General features: G+C 36.9%; 1 protein-coding gene across 8 annotated transcripts in view; it reads left to right on the forward strand.

Moving 5' to 3' along the window:
- MAP4K3 (mitogen-activated protein kinase kinase kinase kinase 3) overlaps positions 1 to 20399 on the forward strand; it is a 188464-nt gene that overhangs the window by 116439 nt on the left and 51626 nt on the right. For 4 of the 8 annotated variants that reach the window (XM_027966908.3, XM_060412247.1, XM_060412246.1 and 1 more), the window contains 9 exons: positions 798 to 870; positions 3571 to 3702; positions 3898 to 3960; positions 4047 to 4128; positions 4225 to 4335; positions 9203 to 9281; positions 13866 to 13901; positions 15545 to 15603; positions 16890 to 16952. In XM_027966908.3, the coding sequence (XP_027822709.1) occupies positions 798 to 870; positions 3571 to 3702; positions 3898 to 3960; positions 4047 to 4128; positions 4225 to 4335; positions 9203 to 9281; positions 13866 to 13901; positions 15545 to 15603; positions 16890 to 16952 (698 nt within the window). The remainder of the gene's footprint in view (positions 1 to 797; positions 871 to 3570; positions 3703 to 3897; positions 3961 to 4046; positions 4129 to 4224; positions 4336 to 9202; positions 9282 to 13865; positions 13902 to 15544; positions 15604 to 16889; positions 16953 to 20399) is intronic. The other 4 variants (XM_027966909.3, XM_060412248.1, XM_027966910.3 and 1 more) reach the window with 3 other exon arrangements.

Consider the following 20399-nt stretch of genomic DNA (forward strand, 5'->3'; position numbering starts at 1 on the left):
TATTGCCAAGGTAAGATTTTTAGAAAAAGTCTGTTTCAATGTCATTTCATGGTAGATTTGCCAGTAGAGATTTCTTTCTTTTTTTTTTTTTTAATGTCAGCTGTAATGTGTATGGCAGGAAATGAATGGAATTCCTACTTAAGGTCCCTTCCAGCGACTTTCCTTGAATTTCAGGTCCTGGGAATTAGAAATTATAACATTAAGTCTGTCAGGTTAGAGTCTCTCAGTTGGTTCTTCATCAAAATTATTGATCTTGACTTTTGTCGTTTGATTCACGTGGGGATGTATGGGAATCCACATGGCTATCATGCACCATATTTTGTGATATTTTAATGCTCAGTTCAGTTCAGTCGCTCAGTCATATCTGACTCTTTGCGACCCCATGAATTGCAGCACGCCAGGCCTCCTTGTCCATCACCAACTCCTGGAGTTCACTCAGACTCACGTCCATCAAGTCCGTGATGCCATCCAGCCATCTCATCCTCTGTCGTCCCCTTCTCCTCCTGCCCCCAATCCCTCCCAGCATCAGAGCTTTTTCCAATGAGTCAACTCTTCACATGAGGTGGCCAAAGTACTGGAGTTTCAGCTTTAGCATCATTCCTTCCAAAAGAACACCCAGGGCTGATCTCCTTTAGAATGGACTGATTGGATTTTAATGCTAGTCCACTTAAATTAAAGATTTTAGAGTGATGTTTGAGAATGTTTCATTTCTATGAAATTAATTAAAATAATTATTGAAATGTTTTCATTTCACTTTCAGTTTTGTTTTCTAAATGTTTCTCTCTTTGTTTCAATAGCTGATTTTGGGGTGTCTGCTCAGATAACAGCTACGATTGCCAAACGGAAGTCTTTCATTGGTACACCATATTGGTAATTTTATTTTGACTGATAATCTAACTCTCTGTTTTTCTATCATTATTGTATGCAGTGTTTATTTTAAAATAGACCAAATGGTCTAAAACAGATTAAGGAGGTCATCAACAGGCCAAGTAATTTAGGCCTATACACTGTGGATGAATTACATAATCATTGACTATTCTACCATGTTATTTTTCACTAAGTGGAAAAGGCATTAAAGATTGATGTGGCTTTTAGAAAACCTGATACAAACCTGATAGTTCCAGTTTTGTCCCCCAAAACCCTCAACTCTTGGTCCTACACATATTACGTGTATTTTCATAGATCAGCCTGTATTCTGACGCATTTTTCAACATTTTATTACAGTATTCTCTGGCTCAAAAGTTTTTGAACCAACTATTTGGAAGGAACCTAGTCATCAATAAAGTGATAATTGGCTTGTGTTAAATTTTACTTATTTCTGGGATTCTTGGCTTGCTCGTTAGTCTTTTCCTCCACACGCTCTTAGATTTGTCCTTCCTCCTATTTGCCACATCATTCACTATTATTTGACTTCTGTCCAAATATATCTTCTAGATTTGTCAAAGATGGTATGTTTATATTCTCTTTTTGTTACCATTATTCGGGGTTGATTTCCGAGAGGAATAAGAGACTAAAGAGTTACCTGTTACAGCTCTTCTTAGGAACTCTGTCTCCTGAGTTTGATTTTAAACATCTGGAGGAGCTCTCATTCAGTCTCCAGGATCTAACATGATTCTCCTCCGACTCTTCAACTCTCTCTCACGTCATGTCTTTCCCACCTAAGCTCTAGGGATGTAGGATATTTACGGAATCTCTCATTCACTGTCACCAAGGTGGGCAGTCGTTCCAGTTAATCAGAAGAAGTCTGTGATATTGGCAAATCTCAAAATTAATACACTACACATGTACCTTAAACATTTTAATTCAATTTAAGGTGAGTGTGCGTTTTTTTTGGCAGGGGACAGTCTTCTGATATAGGATCAAGGCCTTTTCTTTGTGCAGATAACTAGTTAGATGCGTGCAAATGAACCATGCTTTTTAGTTTGTGTTTCTCTAAAGTCTAGTGAGAGCCTGGCCAGTCAGGTCTGTTGAGGTATAAATGAAACTCTGTGGTTGTGAAAAATGCCACCACAATCACTGTAAAACATAGGTTTCCATCACCCAGGAAAGTTTCCTTTTGTCGCCTTTTCATAAATTATTTTTGCCCATCTCTAGCCTCTGGCAGCACCTGATCTGACTTTTGTCTCTATAGTTTTGCCTTTTCCCCCAGTGTCATGCAAATAGAATCATGCAGTCTGTAGCCTTCCTAATCTCTTATAGCTGTCCTGTTCTTAACCTGGTTTGCCAGATTTTTTTGGTTTTTCGTCTTTAGAAACTTGTCTTCAAGAATCTTTTCTAAAGCATACATTTTCATTTTCATGACAACTTATTCTTTTTACCTTCATAATAAGTTTTTGTAATATTTAGTTAAATTACATATTCATAGTAACAAATGTAACAAACAGGTTCACAGATGACTCAGTTGGCTGTGGTAAGGATGCAACCTCATGGGCAGGAGTAGAAGTGCACAGGGTGGAATCTGCCACTCATATTTTTGTAGAGGAAGAGGGAGCATCACCTGTGAGCTCGTTAAGGTGCTGCCTGTGTGCACCTTCATCCTCTATGGGCATCTCCACAGCTATCAATCAAGTTACAACCATCATCCTTAAAAATTCACTTTTCTTATGATAATTTGCATAGTCATAAGAGCTACTTTAAAGTTAAAAACCATCTTAAGATCAAGGGTTTAGAAAATTAGAAGGAGTTTTATTGCTTATTTGTTAACTTGACTGACTTGCTTGACTTTCCTGAAATAATACTGGGAAAATAAACATTCTTATAAGGCTGCCTAGTTAAATCATACTTTTTTTAAAAAATCATACTTTTGATATGTAAGAGTTGAAGTGTTTCTCTCATGTAGTTATTTTTAGAACTACTGCTTAGGATTTGAAATTTTTTTATATTTGAAAATCAATGTAAGTATTTAATAAAATATAGATTTATAGAGATAGAATAAGGCTACAATAAAGTTGAAAGAAACAAAAAATTTACTGAATTTAGGTAACTTTCCTCTTAGTAAATACATTTCTTTAAAAAAAGCAGACACTCATTTTTATAACTTTCTACATACCAAGTTTATAGTAAATACTAGTTAAGTATTAAGTCAAGATTCTTGGTGCCCTGATAAATAGTTTTGGTCAAGCAAAAACAGTCAGAGACCAGATGACAGTTATTGATATAAAAAGGAAGAGCTAAAAATGATAAATCATTTATTACAGTATGTTATTTCTCTATAGAAGTTTGCATATACAGAGGAAAGATTGGGGTTTGGACAAATTTAGTACATGTTGCTATATGACATTTGTAAATTGTTATAAACCTTTATACTAAATAGCTAACTTAGCAAAGTAACCGATGAGAAAGCAGTAGGGGCTTGGGATGGGGAGGGTCTTATGAGATGTTGCGATCTCATCTTATGAGATGTCGCAATCTTGGGAAATATGAGCCACCTTAAGTACTACATACTTATTTTTCAGATGTCAAGGTCTAAGTAGGCCTCAGCTTACACAGTGATGGTTCCATGTGTCTGGTGGGAATAAGAAGATTAAAATACAGTGAACGGTTTTTTCTTTTCTGGAATATTTCCTTCAGGATGGCTCCAGAAGTCGCAGCTGTTGAGAGGAAAGGGGGGTACAATCAGCTGTGTGATCTCTGGGCCGTGGGGATCACTGCCATAGAACTTGCCGAGCTGCAGCCGCCCATGTTTGACTTACATCCGATGAGGTCAGTGTATCGTACCTGAAGAATGCTGTGCTTAAATGAAGGTCCCATCCCCCTCCCAGTACTGTTTCTCATGTCATGACCAAAGAGCATTCTTAGTTTTGCTTCACCTTATTTGGGAATAGTAGTAGTAGAATTAATGTTTTATACTAAAGTATGCAGTCTTAAAATGCTGTGTAATGATTGTTGATTTTTCAGAGCATTATTTCTAATGACAAAAAGCAATTTTCAGCCTCCTAAACTAAAGGATAAGATGAAGTGGTAAGTATTTTTGTGCTATTTACTTTTACAGTCATGAGCAAAAAACAGAATTGAAATTTTAAAATCCGATTTTCAAAATTTCTTAGGTCAAATAGCTTTCATCATTTTGTGAAAATGGCACTTACCAAAAATCCAAAGAAAAGACCTACTGCTGAAAAGTTACTGCAGGTATTATTTTTGCCCTGAACAATGTCTTTTTTTCAAAAGGTAAGATGTCACTTAATCAAGACTTCTAATAAGTACTATGTTGTTTTATTTTTATAGCACCCATTTGTCACACAGCCTTTGACACGGTCTTTGGCAATCGAACTGTTGGATAAAGTGAATAATCCAGATCATTCCACTTACCATGATTTTGATGATGATGATCCTGAGGTAGGAACTGTTTTTTACCGTTTTTACCAAGTGGTATATGTAACGTATGTGTATATAAGTATATACGTCTCGGAATCAGTTTGCTTAAGGTCTGGGTCTAATTTAAATAAACTCTTGAGGGAAGAAATACCCCTTGATTTTGCCTATCCTAGAGAAGTCATGAGCTGAGATTTTTCTATTGACTACTTTAGAGGACTGTTTTCTGAAAAGATTAAAGGTAAAGGGTGCATTGCAGGCAGGGAAGTCCAATAGGAAAGGCAGAATCATCTAATCCACTTCTTGAAATTACTCTAGTTATTTTAAAGTAGTCATTTTAGATGAAGCTGCCAAATAAATAACCCATCGTAAAAGAGAACACAAATGGGAACCACCTATACAAGATGTTAGAATATACACAAAAGTTCTGTTCTGTTTTCTTCTCAAAAAGAATCCATGTCCAGTACTTCATGAGTTATTAGTGGTTAGTGGAAAGTATAGGGTTGACTTTGTTGGTGACTAATACCCTAATTGTCTGCTCTGTTTATCCAGTGTAATTAGAGAATTAATTAACCCTAGTGTGATGGGAGAATAGATATAAAAGGAAGCTTTCACTTTGGTTGGCATATTTAACATTCCTAACTCAGCTAATAATTGTGACACCAAAGATCAACTCATATATGTTACATGTCAGGATTCTGTTACTGAGTATGTAGCTGAGGTAGATAGTCTTGAACTTGACTGGCTTTTAGAAGGTACTTAAAATGGTGTAAATTTCAGTGATGATAGTGAAGAAACTATGGCTCTTGGTGGTCAGAAGGATGGTCTCAGCTTATCTTAGGTCAGAGAACCTTTCTATCAATTCACCACTGTTCTAACTTATATTTATACAACTGTAGATAAGCCACTGTCCTTTTGCTTAAAGGTCTGGAAAGGCATTTGGAAATTTTAAAAACTTAAAAATTATTAAATATTATTGACTTTATACTAGGGAGAAATTGGGTTTTGTTCTTTCGCTTTATAAATTCTTCTTTAATTTAATATATAGGTGTTGCCTTGATTTGGATGGTAGTAAAGGACTGTAAAAATGATCAAGTGAGCTGAAATCCTGCAAAGCAATCTAAATTGTCCATAAGGAAAATTATAATTGTTTCGTGATTTTAAAAAATTTTTGTCAGAAGATTAAAATCTCTCTTATTGTCAGTTTTAAATGTATAGAGAAGTGAAAAATAGTAAAACTAATATCTAGCACACTGTGATATATTAGAACCTATGAGAATTGTTTGCTTTCTTTGTTTAAATAACAAAACCACTTTGGTGGATTATTTCACTATCAAGTAGTCTGTTTATTGAGTAGACTGCACAGTGTCTGCCTTCTCCTTGCCATTTAACTTCATGACACAGAGCAGGTATTTTTATGCTTTGGTGAATGTCATTTTCCTATGTTCAGAGCACCTCTAGCATTTTATCCTTTGAACTTTCAAGGTATGAAATGATCTCAGTATTCCTGTGATGTGAAGTTTTTTGCTAGTGCCCCTTCTTCTAGGGCACCTTCATCCTTTTTACCAGAACTTCTTTCTTCACTTGTGTCAGGTTCATCCTCACCAAGTTACACGTTACCATCCTCACCAAGTTACCATGGCTGTATGTCTGCAGTCTCCTGAACAGCAGCAGTGTCAGCATTCTCACTATCATCTGTCTTATCTCGTAATTTCATTTCCAACATTAATCCAGAGTGGTCACTTTCTATTTCTTTGCAGCAGTTTTATCTTTGTTGGCTAATTCCTTCTTTCAGTTAATGAGTTTTTGTAAAAATGTCACATGAGTATATTATCCTTGGGAGATAGGGAAACAACACAGCTACACACTTTGCTGTCTGTGCATGACTTGAATAACATGCTCAGGGATCAGTCACAGATGTACTTTGAAAGTAGTGATGTGATTAGCCACTGATCATGATGTGCATCTGTTATTATAAATAGACTATAAATCATCTTGCCTGGTGGCTCAGCCAGTAAGTAGTCTGCTTGCAGTGCAGGAGGCCCAGGTTCAATCTCTGGGTCAGGAGGAGCGATGCCCTGGAGAAGGGAATAGCAACCCACTCGAGTATTCATGCCTGGAGAATCCCATGGATAGAGGACCCTGGTGGGCTACAGTCCATGAAGTCACAAAGAGTTGGACACGACTGTGACTAACACGCACACACAAATCTATAGTCGTCTGTGGACTGGAGAGTTCACAGTGAAGTTTCTATCTTATGCAGTTGCAATCAATATACCGAATGTCAGAGAAGGCGATGGCACCCCACTCCAGGACTCTTGCCTGGAAAGTCCCATGGACGGAGGAGCCTGGTGGGCTGCAGTCCATGGGGTCGCTGAGAGTCGGACACGACTGAGCGACTTCACTTTCACTTTTCACTTTCATGCACTGGAGAAGGAAATGGCAACCCACTCCAGTGTTCTTGCCTGGAGAATCCCAGGGACAGGGGTGCCTGGTGGGCTGCTGTCTATGGGGTTGCACAGAGTTGGACACAGACTTAGCAGCATACTGAATGTTGATAAGATACTAATATACTGAATAACATATAATTCATAATTCATAATATACAATTGATATATTGGTGACTAAAATTTCAATCATGTTACAGAGGACTAGCATAATTTAACTATATTCTAGTAACTGAAATTCATGCATATCAAGATTCAGGACATGGACCACCTGTACTCTCTCAGCGCATTAGATGCTGCGCTGTTGTCTCTCACTTCATCCTATTTATTTGTGCTGGATTGTAAAGTCCTTTAAAATGTGTTTAAAGAGGAGAAATAATAAACCAAATGTAGAAGCCAGCTGTAGAATAAAGACTCTTCTGAAATTTTCTCATATGGCAGAGAAAGAAATTTTCTCCTTATCAAGACTGTGTTATTGGTATTATAATCGTTAAGGATGAGGGTAGCTTTTCTTTTGACCACAGTTTAAGATCTTTTTATTTTTCTTTTTGATCATACTTTCCCCAGAGAAATTTATAATAATTTATACATATATACTACAGTATATGTTATGCATAAAAGGTAATATCAAACAGTCTTATTATATACAGATGATTTGTAATTGCTAAGTATTTGAATGTGCTTAGTATTTCAGCAGTTGCTGATACTGTATATATATTGTGGAAACTTTATTCTCTTGAAAATATTTAGCACGTGTACTAGTTCTACTTTAGTCTTTAGTTTTTCTTTAATTTATTATAGATTATTCACAGTGGAAGAAAGTCCACTTTTCCTTTAGGGTTCCCGTGTAATTTCTGTTCTAGAAGTACTGCACGTTGAAGTAATTGTGACTCTGGTTTTTACTTGGTAGTATTTTCTTCTGTATGTTAACCCATTTACTAGGCACAACATTGTAAGATTTAATAACTTTATGCCTTTGAAGCTGGGAAAGTAAAACGATTCTCGTAGAAAGGGCAGATTTCATCCATGTTTGCTGATAACAGCAATATGTATTACTAATCTAACGTGATGCCTATTTTTGCTTGTTTTTGTTCCAAATACTGTTATCAAAAGTCCAGGGTTTTTCTCATTCTGCAGCTAACTAGCTGAATGTCCTCATCTATAAAATGAAGATAAAGATTTGTTTCACAAGTTTGAGAACAGAATGGGCTGAGGTATATGAAAGCACTTTGTAAACTACAACTCACTGTGTATGTTTGAAGTTTAAATACTTACTTTTTAAAGTTATTTTTGCTTCTGTTTTATTACCCACTGGTGTTTTAATATTTGGGTCGCTCAGATTCATCTATCTTTATTTCCTGAGAGATGTCTACACTGAGAATAGTTAACTGTTCTTGATTTGCCTTATAGAGTCTTAAGAATTCAAGCTCAAGTGTTGACAAATTACATTTTCCAAAAAGATAGATGTAAGAGTGTATCTTCTTCATAGCTAATAACTTCAAAGATAATGTTTCACACACAGGGAGAAAAACCTATTTGGTACGTGAAATAGATGCTGGCATAGGGTATATAGAATGAAATTACAGAAGCCTTTCAGATAGAAACATTTTTACTCCATAAAGATTGGAGAATGTCCATGTGCTAGTATTAACAGCAAGAAGAACTCACCCCCACTTGGCTTCCCCCAGGATACCTCTCTCTCAATATGTCAGTACACATAGAGAGATTTTAATAAAGTAAAAGGAAAGAAAATAAAGTGCTGCTTCTACAAGAAAATACATTAAGATTAAGGTGGGGGAGATGTTGTGTTTACTAGGTAAGAAGACCATAAATCATTAATGCCTTTAGCAGTATTTCATTTCATTTATTTTATCCTTGATATAAGACGTTGAGGCAGATTTTTTTTTTTAATTACAGTTTTCTCCTCTGAAACAGAGAAAGCTTGCTGCAGCTTTTGAACACCTATTGTATTGTCAAAATATTCATTTTTGAATATTTACTTATGTTCAACTCATAAGAACACTCCTATATTCACTTATAAGAATATGCCTGCAATGAGTGAGACCTGAGTTCAATCCCTGGGTTGGGAAGATCACCTGTAGAAGAGGATGGCTATCCACTCCAGTTTTCTTGCCTATAGAATCCCATGGACAGAGGAGCCTGACAGGCTACAGTCCATGGGACCGCAAAGAGTTGCATACAGCTGAGCAACTAACACTTTCATAAGAAAACTTATTGGGAACCTGCTGTGGATAATGTTTATCCCTAATCTTAAGCTCCCAATTTGAAGAGAAAAGAGTTTTCAGTTTGTGGTTGCCATTCTAAAATACTAATAATAAAGTTGTATTTTGTTCCCATTTTTATGTAAAGTGAGAGCTTTCTTTCATATGTGGGTAATTCTGTGGACAAGACAGTGACTTGTCCTTGACTTTGTTCTTTCCTAGCCTCTTGTCGCTGTCCCACATAGGATTCACTCAACAAGTAGGAATGTGAGAGAGGAAAAAACACGCTCGGAGATAAACTGTAAGTATATATTGTGTAGAGTTTGTAATTTAACAATGAAAAATAAGATTTCAAGTTGTAATTTAGTTGCCATTATTTTTGCTCCATTTTCTTCCAAATAGTTTTTATGTTTTAGATGCTTTGAAAGGTAGAGTTTAATTAAGGCAGTAAGAATTTTGTTTTCTTGCTCCTGAGAGCTTTCTGGCAGTGGCTGGGGATGTGTATTTATGTTGTTATTGTTTGGGAAGAGGAATAAAATTCCTAGAGTAGGCAGGATAGAAGGAATCAAGGCAGTGCCCCCTGAACTTCCTTGTTGGTAGCACTTGCCTAGAGAGCTTGCTAAAATGCCCTTTCTGATTCAGTAGTTCTGAGGTGAAATCTGAGGTTCTCTGCTTCTGACAAGCTCCCAGGTTATATAGAAGCTGATGGCCCAGAAGAGGAGAGGACTGCAAACTTAAAAGCTAAGTAAGGCAAGTAGGGACAGACTCTATCACTATTTAATAGAAAATAAAAAAGAAATGCACAGATGAATAGATCTACCTGTGGGGTGGAGTCATACAGCTGATTAATAACAAGCCCTAGATCTCTCAGCTTCCAGGCCAGAGGTCTTTGGCTCCACAGAAACTACCTCGGCACACCTGTGTGACCTTCACCCTGGAAGTCCTTTGTGAACCTTCCTTTGGAATGATGGCTGGACCTTACACTGTGTATTAAGTTCTTGGCAGATTTTGGTGCTGGTGCTACCTAGAAATGCTCATATAAGATGGAAGTTCTTGAAAGATAAGCACAATCTACTTGGCAAAAAGCCCAGGACTGGGATTTATACTTTGCCTGTAGGCAGTTTTGTGACCATGTTAAATTACCTTTATAGCTCCCACTAAAGCCATGTGGTTTAAATTTGCTAATTTCTCCTCAAAAATATTTTTTTTTAAATGACAAACTTAGCATGCAAGTATTCCCCATTTTAAAAAAAAAAGCCTATTATTTTAATTTATTTTATTTATTATTATTGTTTTACTTTGGCTCTGCTGGGTCTTTGTTGTGGCATGCGGGCTTCATTGACCCACGGCATGTGGGATCTTCCTGGACCAGGGATGGAACCCACGTCCCCTTCATTGCAAAGTGGATTCTCAACCACTGGACCACCAGGAAAGTCCCCCATTTATTTTGTAAACTTTAAAAAATTCATTTGTTTTATTTTTGACTGTGCTGGGTCTTCGTTGCTACATGTGGGGTTTCTCTGGTTGGTGGCAAGTGGGGGCTACTCCAGTTGTGGTACATGGGTGTCTCGTTGTGGTGACTTCTCTTGTTGCAGAGCATGGGTTCTAGAGCATGCGGGCTCAGTAGTTGTGGTGCAAGGACTTAGTAGCTTGGTGGCATGTGGAATCTCTCCAGGCCAGGGATCGAACCCATATCCTCTGTATGACAGGTGGATTCTTAAGTACTGGACCACCAGAGAAGTCCTCCATTATTTTTTAATATGTGAAAGTAGTTACAATATGTCTTTGTCATTTCTTTAATAATACAGAAGGTGATTAGAGATGAATTTGTAGTTGATTCAGAAAACCTTATGTGTTCAGTACTATTGAAAATCTGAAGTATTTTCTATTATGTTATCCAGTTATATTTTTAAGTTGTATTGTCAGGCCCTTTGTTGCAAAGGACAGTTACCTCTGGGTCCTTCTTTAGTAGTTTGTATCAGTGATTATCAGCTCCTAACTACATATGCATATATGTTCTATTTAGCTAAATACTGTTAATGCTAGTTTTGTTGAGATTCTGGTAACGCCCCGTTTTTGGTGGGAGCAGGTGATATGTGATGGACCTTTTCTCCCCATTTGCCAGTAAGAAAGGTGTCATGTCCCTCTAGTATGTTGAGGTAGCAACAGGATTAAAATCACCACTTCTTACAACTTGTGGGTTTGATATTTGAGCCTTTAAAATCGTATACAGTGTTCTAATACATGCTTTCTTAGGATGTTTTATGATTTTATATGAGATGTTATAAAGAATAGGCAGTCATGCTGTTGACGATAAAGACAGGCTTTGAAAAATAACTTATTTGAGTAGTCGTATATCTTTGTTCCTTTAACAATGTTTTCTGTTTACAATTACATGATGTCTCTTCATGTAACTGAGGTGTTCTGTTTATTACGCTAAATGGTGTTAAAGCAATATATGTAAAAACTGACTCACTTTCAGAAAAGTTATTACTTTTTCCCTTTTAGAAAGTCCCCTCTGCCTTCAGTTAAATATGGTAAGCAAAGACTTGCTTTGAGAAGAAGTAATTCTGGGGCTCTTCTTGTCTGCCATAGTAGGATCAGTTTTGACCCTAGTAGTAGTGATGGGTCAGCAAATGATCGTGTCAGAGCTGTTTCAAAGAACTAAGAGGGAGTTTTCATCTGGATGCTGCTGCTTAGTCAGTTCAGTTGTGTCCAACTCTGTGTAACCCTATGGATTGCAATCCACCAGGCTCCTCTGTCCATGGGATTCTCTAAGCAAGAGTACTAGAGTGGGTTGCCATGCTTTCTTCCGGGGGACCTTCCCAGCCCAGGGATTGAACCCAGATCCCCTGTGTCACACGCAGATCCTTTACCACTGAGCCGCTAGGGAAGCCCTTTCATCTGGATAGTAAAACATAAATTTATGGTTTGTAACTTGACATATGTTCAAGGAGATAGTAGCAGAAACAGAGATCAAGACCAATAGATGGTTACAGATAAGTAGGAATTTTCAACATTATTAAGAACATCATAAATAGCACTGCAGTCTGGGGTGATTGTCCAGCAGTTATTTGAACAGAAGTGGAAGGTCCTGTGGCAGAAACTGTCATAACTTTAGGGAAGTTGGAGAGAACAGAAGAGTGATACCAATGTAAGGCGTGAAGAATGAATCTCCAGAGGAACTCTGGGACTCTTTCTGGGAATGCATTCCCACAGAGTATAAGGGTGTTGAATACCTGTGACAGTTGGGGTTCTGTCCTTGTTATGAAAGTTAGTCTAAAGACAGCATCACTTAAATCCATGCACCTTATCTTTGACAAAGGAGGCAAGACTATGCAATGGAGAAAAGACGATCTCTTTAACAAGTGGTGGTGGGAAAACTGGTCAACCACGTGTAAAAGAATGAAACTAGAACACTTTCTAACACCATACACAAAAATAAACTCAAAATGGATTAAAGATCTAAATGTAAGACCAGAAACTATAAAACTCCTAGAGGAAAATATCGACAAAACACTGTCTGACATAAATCACAACAGGATCCTCTATGACCCACCTCCCAGAGTAATGGAAATAAAAGCAAAAATAAATGGGACCTAATTAAACTTAAAAGCTTTTGCACAATGAAGGAGACTATAAGCAAGGTGAAAAGACAGCCTTCAGAATGGGAGAAAATAATAGCAAATGAAGCAACTGACCAAGAATTAATCTCAAAAATATAAAAGCAACTCCTGCAGCTCAATTCCAGAATAATAAGCGACCCAATCAAAAAATGGGCCAAAGAACCAAACAGACATTTCTCCAAAGAAGACATACAGATGGCTAACAAACACATGAAAAGATGCTCAACATCACTCATTATCAGAGAAATGCAAATCAAAACCACAATGAGGTACCATCTCACGCTGGTCAGAATGGCTGCTATCAAGTTTACAAACAATAAATGCTGGAGAGGGTGCGGAGAAAAGGGGAACCTCTTATGCTGTTGGTGGGAATGCAAACTAGTACAGCCACTATGGAGAACAGTGTGGAGATTCCTTAAAAAACAGGAAATAGAACTGCCATATGACCCAGCAATCCCACTGCTGGGCATGCACACCAAGGAAACCAGAATTGAAAGAGACACGTGTACCACAGTGTTCATCACAGCACTGTTTATAATAGCCAGGACATGAAAGCAACCTAGATGCCCATCAGCAGACGAATGGATAAGAAAGCTGTGGTACATATACACAATGGAATGTTCCTCAGCTATTAAAAAGAAGGCATTTGAGTCAGTTCTAATGAGGTGGATGAAACTGGAGCCGATTATACAGAGTGAAGTAAGTCAGAAAGAAAGCACCAATACAGTATATTAATGCATATGTATGGAATTTAGAAAGATGGTAACAATGACCCTATATGCAAGACAGCAAAAGAGACACAGATGTAAAGAACAGACTTTTGGACTCTCTGAGAGAAGGTGAGGGTGGGATGATTTGAGAGAATAGCATTGAAACGTGTATTATCATATGTGCAACAGATCACCAGTCCAGGTTTGATGCTTGAGACAGGGTGCTCAGGGCTGGTGCACTGGGATGACCCTGAGGGATGGGGTGGGGAGGGGAGGTGGGAGGGGGGTTCAGGTTGGGGAACACATGTACACCCATGGCTGATTCATGTCAATGTATGACAAAAACCACCACAATATTGTAAAGTAAATAGCCTCCAATTAAAATAAATAAAATTTTTTAAAAAGAAAGCATCACTGTGCCCCTGTGCCCAGTAATTATGTGGTCCAGTGGAAACAGGCATTTCACATGTGATGATAACAAGGCAGATAATGCATGAAACTGTCCTCAAGTAACTTTATTAGAGATGTAATTTTGCTATTTGGTGACAGGTGTAGGTGAGAGTTGTTCAGTAGGCCTCTGTCAAGGTGAGATACATATATATATATATGTATGTGTATATATATGTGTATGTATGTATATACATGTATTAATATCTTACTAAAAACTATTTTGTAATCTTTGATGTGTGATCATATGTGAACAGGCATGAGGAACCCATTATTGAAGAGCCTGCTTATCTCCAAGAGCCAGAATTTGATACCTAGTTCATAACAGCTATAAAGCATATACATACTTCACATACAACTGTGTATTTTGTAGGGCTGTTTCTCAACTTTCTTTACTTGTGCTTCCTGTTGCTAAATATTCAAATCTCATGATCTCCTTTCATTGTTATTAACATTCACAGTAATCATACATACTAAGCTAAAGTCAAAACAGTTACAAAATGAGTGTGCTTTGAAGTCTCACTCGTTTCCCTGCCTTGATTGAGAATTGTTGTTTTGGCTGAAACTCAAGTTCTTACTAGTTGAGCTGTAATACTCTGTGACTCTCGGTTTTGCTGCTTCTTCATGTTTTATATTTGTGCCCCTGCTTTTATCTCTGTGGTCTCGAATGCTGTACCAGGTTATAAAAGCAGATAATGACAACGAGATACAGAAATTAAAGATAAAGGTAGTGAATCATTCATTAAATTAGAATGGCAGGGGGAAAGGTGAATGGAGTATAGTCAGTTTGTGTCAGCTCTAATATTTAGGTTATACTTTCGCGGTAGAAGTGTGCTAGTTATTTATTGTTGTTTAACAAATTACCCCCAAAATGTAGCAACTTAAAGCAATAAACATTTATTATCTCATACATGTTCAGGAATCCCGGACAGCGCTGGGTGGTTCTAGGTCAGGGTCTGTCATGAAGCTACAATCAGAGTGTCAGCAGGGGCTGCAGTTTCCCAAAGGCTAAACTAGGGTGGCAGTTTGCTTCCAGGGTTACTCACATATTGTTAGCCCAAGACTTCGTTTCCTTGCAGTGTAGCCTCCCCATAGTGCTGCTCAACATGACTTCCTTCAGAGCCGAGTGATCCAGTAGCGAGAGCACCCAGGACAGAAGCCTTATCTCAGAAGCTGTATGCCACCACTGTGCCATCTTCCTCTGATCACATAGCCCAGCCCAGGATGTAGGAAGGGACTACACAAGTTTTTGAAGGTCAGGAGGCAGGACTTATCAGAGACCACCTTGCAGGCTGGCTTTCAGAAATACTCTGCCTGAATTGCTGTCTGTCTATAAAGTCCTAAGTTAAGATTGTCTGTATTTAATGCTGGGTCACAATGAAGTAGCAGGTTCGATCCTGACATAGTTTTGCTAATCATCTTTGGGTTAACAGCTTAGACTTTCTTAGGTTTCTTCCAGCTAACAGATTGTTTATTTAAATCTTTGGGTGTTAATCAATCTGTAGGTGTTAATCAATCTAAGTTAAGATTGTCTATATTTAATGCTGGGTCACAATGAAGTAGCAGGTTAGATCCTGACATAATTTTGCTAATCATCTTTGGGTTAACAGCTTAGACTTTCTTAGGTTTCTTCCGGCTAACAGATTGTTTATTTAAATCTTTGGGTGTTAATCAATCTATAGGAGATGGTAGGATTAAATTTGTTTTTCTATGGAGTAACCTTTTAAATTATTATTGAGAATGTTGAAACAGATCACAGCTTTACTTTTTATCTTTTTTAGTTGGCCAAGTAAAATTTGACCCACCCTTAAGGAAGGAGACAGAACCACATCATGAACTTGTAAGTAGTGTAATCTTGGAATCTTAACACTGAAAATAAATGTTTTAATTAGTCTTTCTGATTTGTTGGCACTGACTACAAAAGCTAGTTAGTAAAATTTTATAAGCCTTTGGGGAGATAAAAAGGTAAGTAATTCTAAAATTCAAAATAAATAAATCTGTGTTGCTGAGATTAAATATTTTCAAAATTACTTTAGGAGAAACTTAGTTCTGTACCATTCTCTGTTTAAATGTTTTTTAATGATTTTTTTCCTTTTTTCTTTTTGCTTTGCAATTTTTGAGGGGGCTTTTTGCAGATATATTTATTAGGATAAATGCTACAGTCTTAAAATAGAATTTTGGACCAGTGATAGTATTAATACCTCTTCTCATTAAATTTATGGGCAGCTTTTTAAGAGTGTCAGCCACTTTTCTAAACATCAAGGCAGAATCCAGTCTCCTTGGAGTAACTGAAATTCAGGAGAGACTAGGTGTACATAGCAGATTAAGTTTATCATTTATTTAAAGATTTCTAAAATGTTCTTTTCATGATTCTTCTTTGTTAATTTTTTATATACTGCTTTCCAGATATATGATTAAAATATTAAGTGTAATCTCGGAAGCAAAATGCTGTGCAAACATTTGAGATGTTAATAGTCTACAGAGGAATAAAAAATGAGACTTAAAAACAAAATCAGTCTTAATGAAATTACTTAACCAAAGTTCCAGATTTTATGTTTCATTTTTTTTTTCCCTTTCCTGCTTAATAATGAGAAGAAAGTAACTTAATGAATGCTCAGGACTGAAGTGGGAACTTTCTTCTTAAATTTAATGCTTATTTTAAGGTAATCCACCTGAATAACGGCATACAAAGAGAGTCTTTAGCTTTTAATCTAAAGAGTTGTTCTCAGTATACCAGCATGGCAGAAAAATTCTTAACATGTTAAGAATGTTAAAAGAAAAATTCTTAACATGATCATGTTATAGTACTCAGCCTGACCTTTATAGAGAGGATGAAGAAGGTAAATCATGACGTTTATAAATGCCAGTTGTTATTTTCTGCTTCTCTTTTTAAGTTAGCACTGCATGTATTTAAGTTCTGTACTAATTTAGTAACTGTATTATATAGCAGAGTTGTTGCACTACTGCTTTTTTAGAAGCTGCTTAATTGGATTTGACTTTGCATTCACCTTAATAAAATGATGTTAGCAGGACTGAGTTAATTCCCTTGTGAAAGTCTCCCTTTGTGAATTTGTGGCTTTTAGTTTGAGTGTAAATAACCTGGGTTTTTTGGTCTCTGCTGAACAGCCCGACAGTGATGGTTTTTTGGACAGTTCAGAAGAAATATACTACACTGCAAGATCTAATCTGGTATTTCTCATCTTCTGATTTTCTTTATCAGCATTGTTTTAGTCTTAATTGTTTTTAGGGTTTTTTTTAATCAACCATTTTGTTCTGTTTTAATGAATCAGTTTAACCATTGTTTTATAAATTCCTGCCAGTAAGCAACCTACCATATATTAAGGATTATAGCAATTTTTTCTACAAGGTAAACGTATTTACTCAAAGATACTATAATGTTACAGTAAAAATTAATTTTTTTATTTGTTATAAAAACATTTTTTTCTCACTCAGATATAAATTTTTTCTTTAGATATTACATTTCCCTATAAACATGCCCAGTGTGAATGGTGTGACTTGTTTTAGTGAACTATAAACCATCCATGTATATATATACATATCCATATATTACAAAAATAAAATATATATATAATTTTTAAAAATAAATTATCCCTAATTAACAATGAAATCCATCTCAGATGAAATTTTAACTTTGTAATATTATGTAATATCCAGTTTTCTCAGGCCAGAATTTGGGTTATAAGGACTCCCTGAAGTTTTAAATACTAAGACTATCTTACCATTAGGTAAGAAAAGATGAGAAATTAACCCTAGCAAATATTAAATAAATAGTACTTTTAATAGTTGTTATTAAGTAGTTTTTTCAATTTTTGCGGCTGGCCAGGGCCCCGAGTTGCCTCAGCATTTACTTCTTGATCTGCTTCTCTGCCTTTTCAATTGAATTTTCCTCCTCTTTCCTTCCTCTCATACCTGTTTTAGTTCTGGTTAGTTTAAACAATTCTTTATAAAAATTTCTAAATCTATGCCAAATAACATTTATAGAACATAAAAGAGACTTAAAATATAGTTTCCCTTTTAGGAAAGTTGCTGTCTTGATAGGTGGGAAGTACTTGAACATGTAAACTCTTAGCTCTGCAACACAATGTGTAGTGCGCTGCCAGAGTTTCTTCTGGTGGTGACTGTTGTTGAGGAGAGTCTAACCTATAATAGGCACTATGGAATCAAAGAAGGAGAAAAGCTTTGGGGTCGATGGGATTCATCTGGTTTGTGGCAGGAACTAAAAGTCTGATTTCAGTATTGTGTAGGAATCATTCTGTTTTTCAGGAAGAAAATGAATAAATGACTCCTGTGTTTCATGGGAATGAATGTGGGAACAGTCATTGACACAGTTTTCAGATAAAGAGCTGAAATTATGGAGTGGTTATATTACTACTACTGATGGTGAGATTAGCTCAGAAAAGGAAGGTTCATGTCATCAAAGAGGAAATGATAGATGAAACCATGAGATTGCATGTGTTCCCCAGTTAGGTCTGAAGAAAGAACGCGCAGGAAACTAGTCACCACAGCAGTGATGCCTGTTCTGGCGGTCAGAGGTAGAACCACACTGGAGGTAGGGAACAAGCAGCTGAAACACTGGGAGCTGAAACTGAAGTCGCTCAGTCGTGTCCGACTCTGTGATCCCACGGACTGCAGCCTACCAGGCTCCTCAGTCCATGGAATTTTCCAGGCAGGAGTACTGGAGTGGGTTGCCATTTCCTTCTCCAGGGGATCTTCCCAACTGGAAGAGTCAGTAAATGGCCCAGAGAGGCCAGAAGACATGAGGCCAGAATTAATCATCTGAGGGGACAGGTGAGATGGAATGTCTGAAGACAACACTGCCAGTGATTTGTGGGTAGAAATTTTCTTTAAAATTAGGCATATGTACGCTAGAATGACAGTGGAATTTGTTGTGGAAATAAAAGCCCGCAGACTCAAAAATAAAAAATATATTCTCCAGGAAAACAAACAAAACGAGAAACCATTTTAGAGTTACAGTCTTTTTCTCTGCCCTGTGTGTAACTCACCTAGTAACTTGAGTGAGTTATCATGGCTCTCTTCCCTCGAACTACCTCCCACACCCCTTATGTTATGGTAGTGGGGGCAGTTGACAAGGGGGTCTTGTGAAAGAGAAAAGCTTTAGAGCCATTCAGCTTGTGGATAGTTCTGGAAGAAGAGGAATGAATGAAGTATTTGTCATATCCTACCATTTATAAAATCAACCTTTAAAAATTCGCTCTTACTGATACACTCCCATTCCCCCATCCCCAGCCCCTGGCAGTTGCCATTCTATTTTCTATGTCTTTGAGTGTTTATTGACTCTGTGTAAGTGTATTCTGTATTCCATGTAAGTGGAATCATGCATTATTTGTCCTTTTGTTACAAATAATATAAGTGAGGTAACTGGCTCACTTCACTTGGCATAATGTCATAACATCTTCAAGGTTTATCTATATTGTAGCATGTATCAGAATTTCTTAAGTCTGAATAATATTTCATTGTATATACAGCACGTGTTGTTTATCCATTAATCCATCAATGGACTCTATTGTGCATAATGCTGCCCCTGTGAACCTGGATATACAAAAATCTGTCAGGTTTCTGCTTTTAGTTCTTTTGGGCATATAACTGGAAGGGTGGTTGCTGGATCATGTGTTAATTCTATGCTCGATTTTGGGGGGGAATTAACGTACTGTTTTCTATAGCAGCTGCATCATTACAGTCCCACCAGCGGTGCACAAGGGTTCCAATTTTCTACACATCGTCAATGCTTGTTATTTTCTGAGTGTATGTTTTACTGAAGTATAGTTGATTTATAGTATTCCTTTAGTTTCTGGTGTGTCACATAGTGATTCAGGCTTTTTTATAAAGATTATATTCCATTATAGGTTGTTACAAGATACCAGGTATAATTCCCTGTGTTATACAGCAAACCCTTGTTGCTTGTCTGTTTTATATTTAGTAGTTTGTATCAGTTAATCCCCTACTTCTATTTTTCTCTCCTCCTGCTCTCTCCCTTTTGGTAACTATAAGTTTATTTTCTGTGTCTGTGAGTCTGTTTCTGTTTTGTAAATAGATTAATTTGTATTATTTTTTAGATTCTGCATAGACTAGGCATAATATTCTATAGGCTCGTCCGCGTTGATGCAAATGGCAATATTTCATTTGTTATGACTGAGCATTACTTCATTGTGTGTACATACCACATCTTTTGTTGATGGGCACTTGGGTCGCTTCCATGTTCTGACGTTGTAAACAGTGCTGCTGTGAACTTTGAGGTGCATGTGTTTTTTCGCACCAGTGTGTTTGTTTTTTGGTGTGAAGTAGTCATAATTATTTCAGTCTCCTGCTTTCCTAGTTCTTAGCACTGTGAACAGGATTTCAACTCTTAACAAATACTTATTGCTGGCCACGAAAAACCTGATGGACCCAAAATGTCTGGCTGTTATCTTAGTAGAGTATTGGCACCAAGATGATGGCCCTAAATCTTTTATGACCGAAAAGAAGCATTTACCCTCTTAAAGACCTCACCACCTTACTTGTCATCAGTGATTTCTGGTTGCAAGTATTTTCATCTTATGGTTTTTGTAAATGAATTCAGAATATTATTATACCTCAATTTTCATTACTCTAATAGAG

The sequence above is a fragment of the Ovis aries genome, chromosome 3 (assembly GCF_016772045.2).
Source record: "Ovis aries strain OAR_USU_Benz2616 breed Rambouillet chromosome 3, ARS-UI_Ramb_v3.0, whole genome shotgun sequence".
Classification (NCBI taxonomy): Eukaryota; Metazoa; Chordata; class Mammalia; order Artiodactyla; family Bovidae; genus Ovis; species Ovis aries.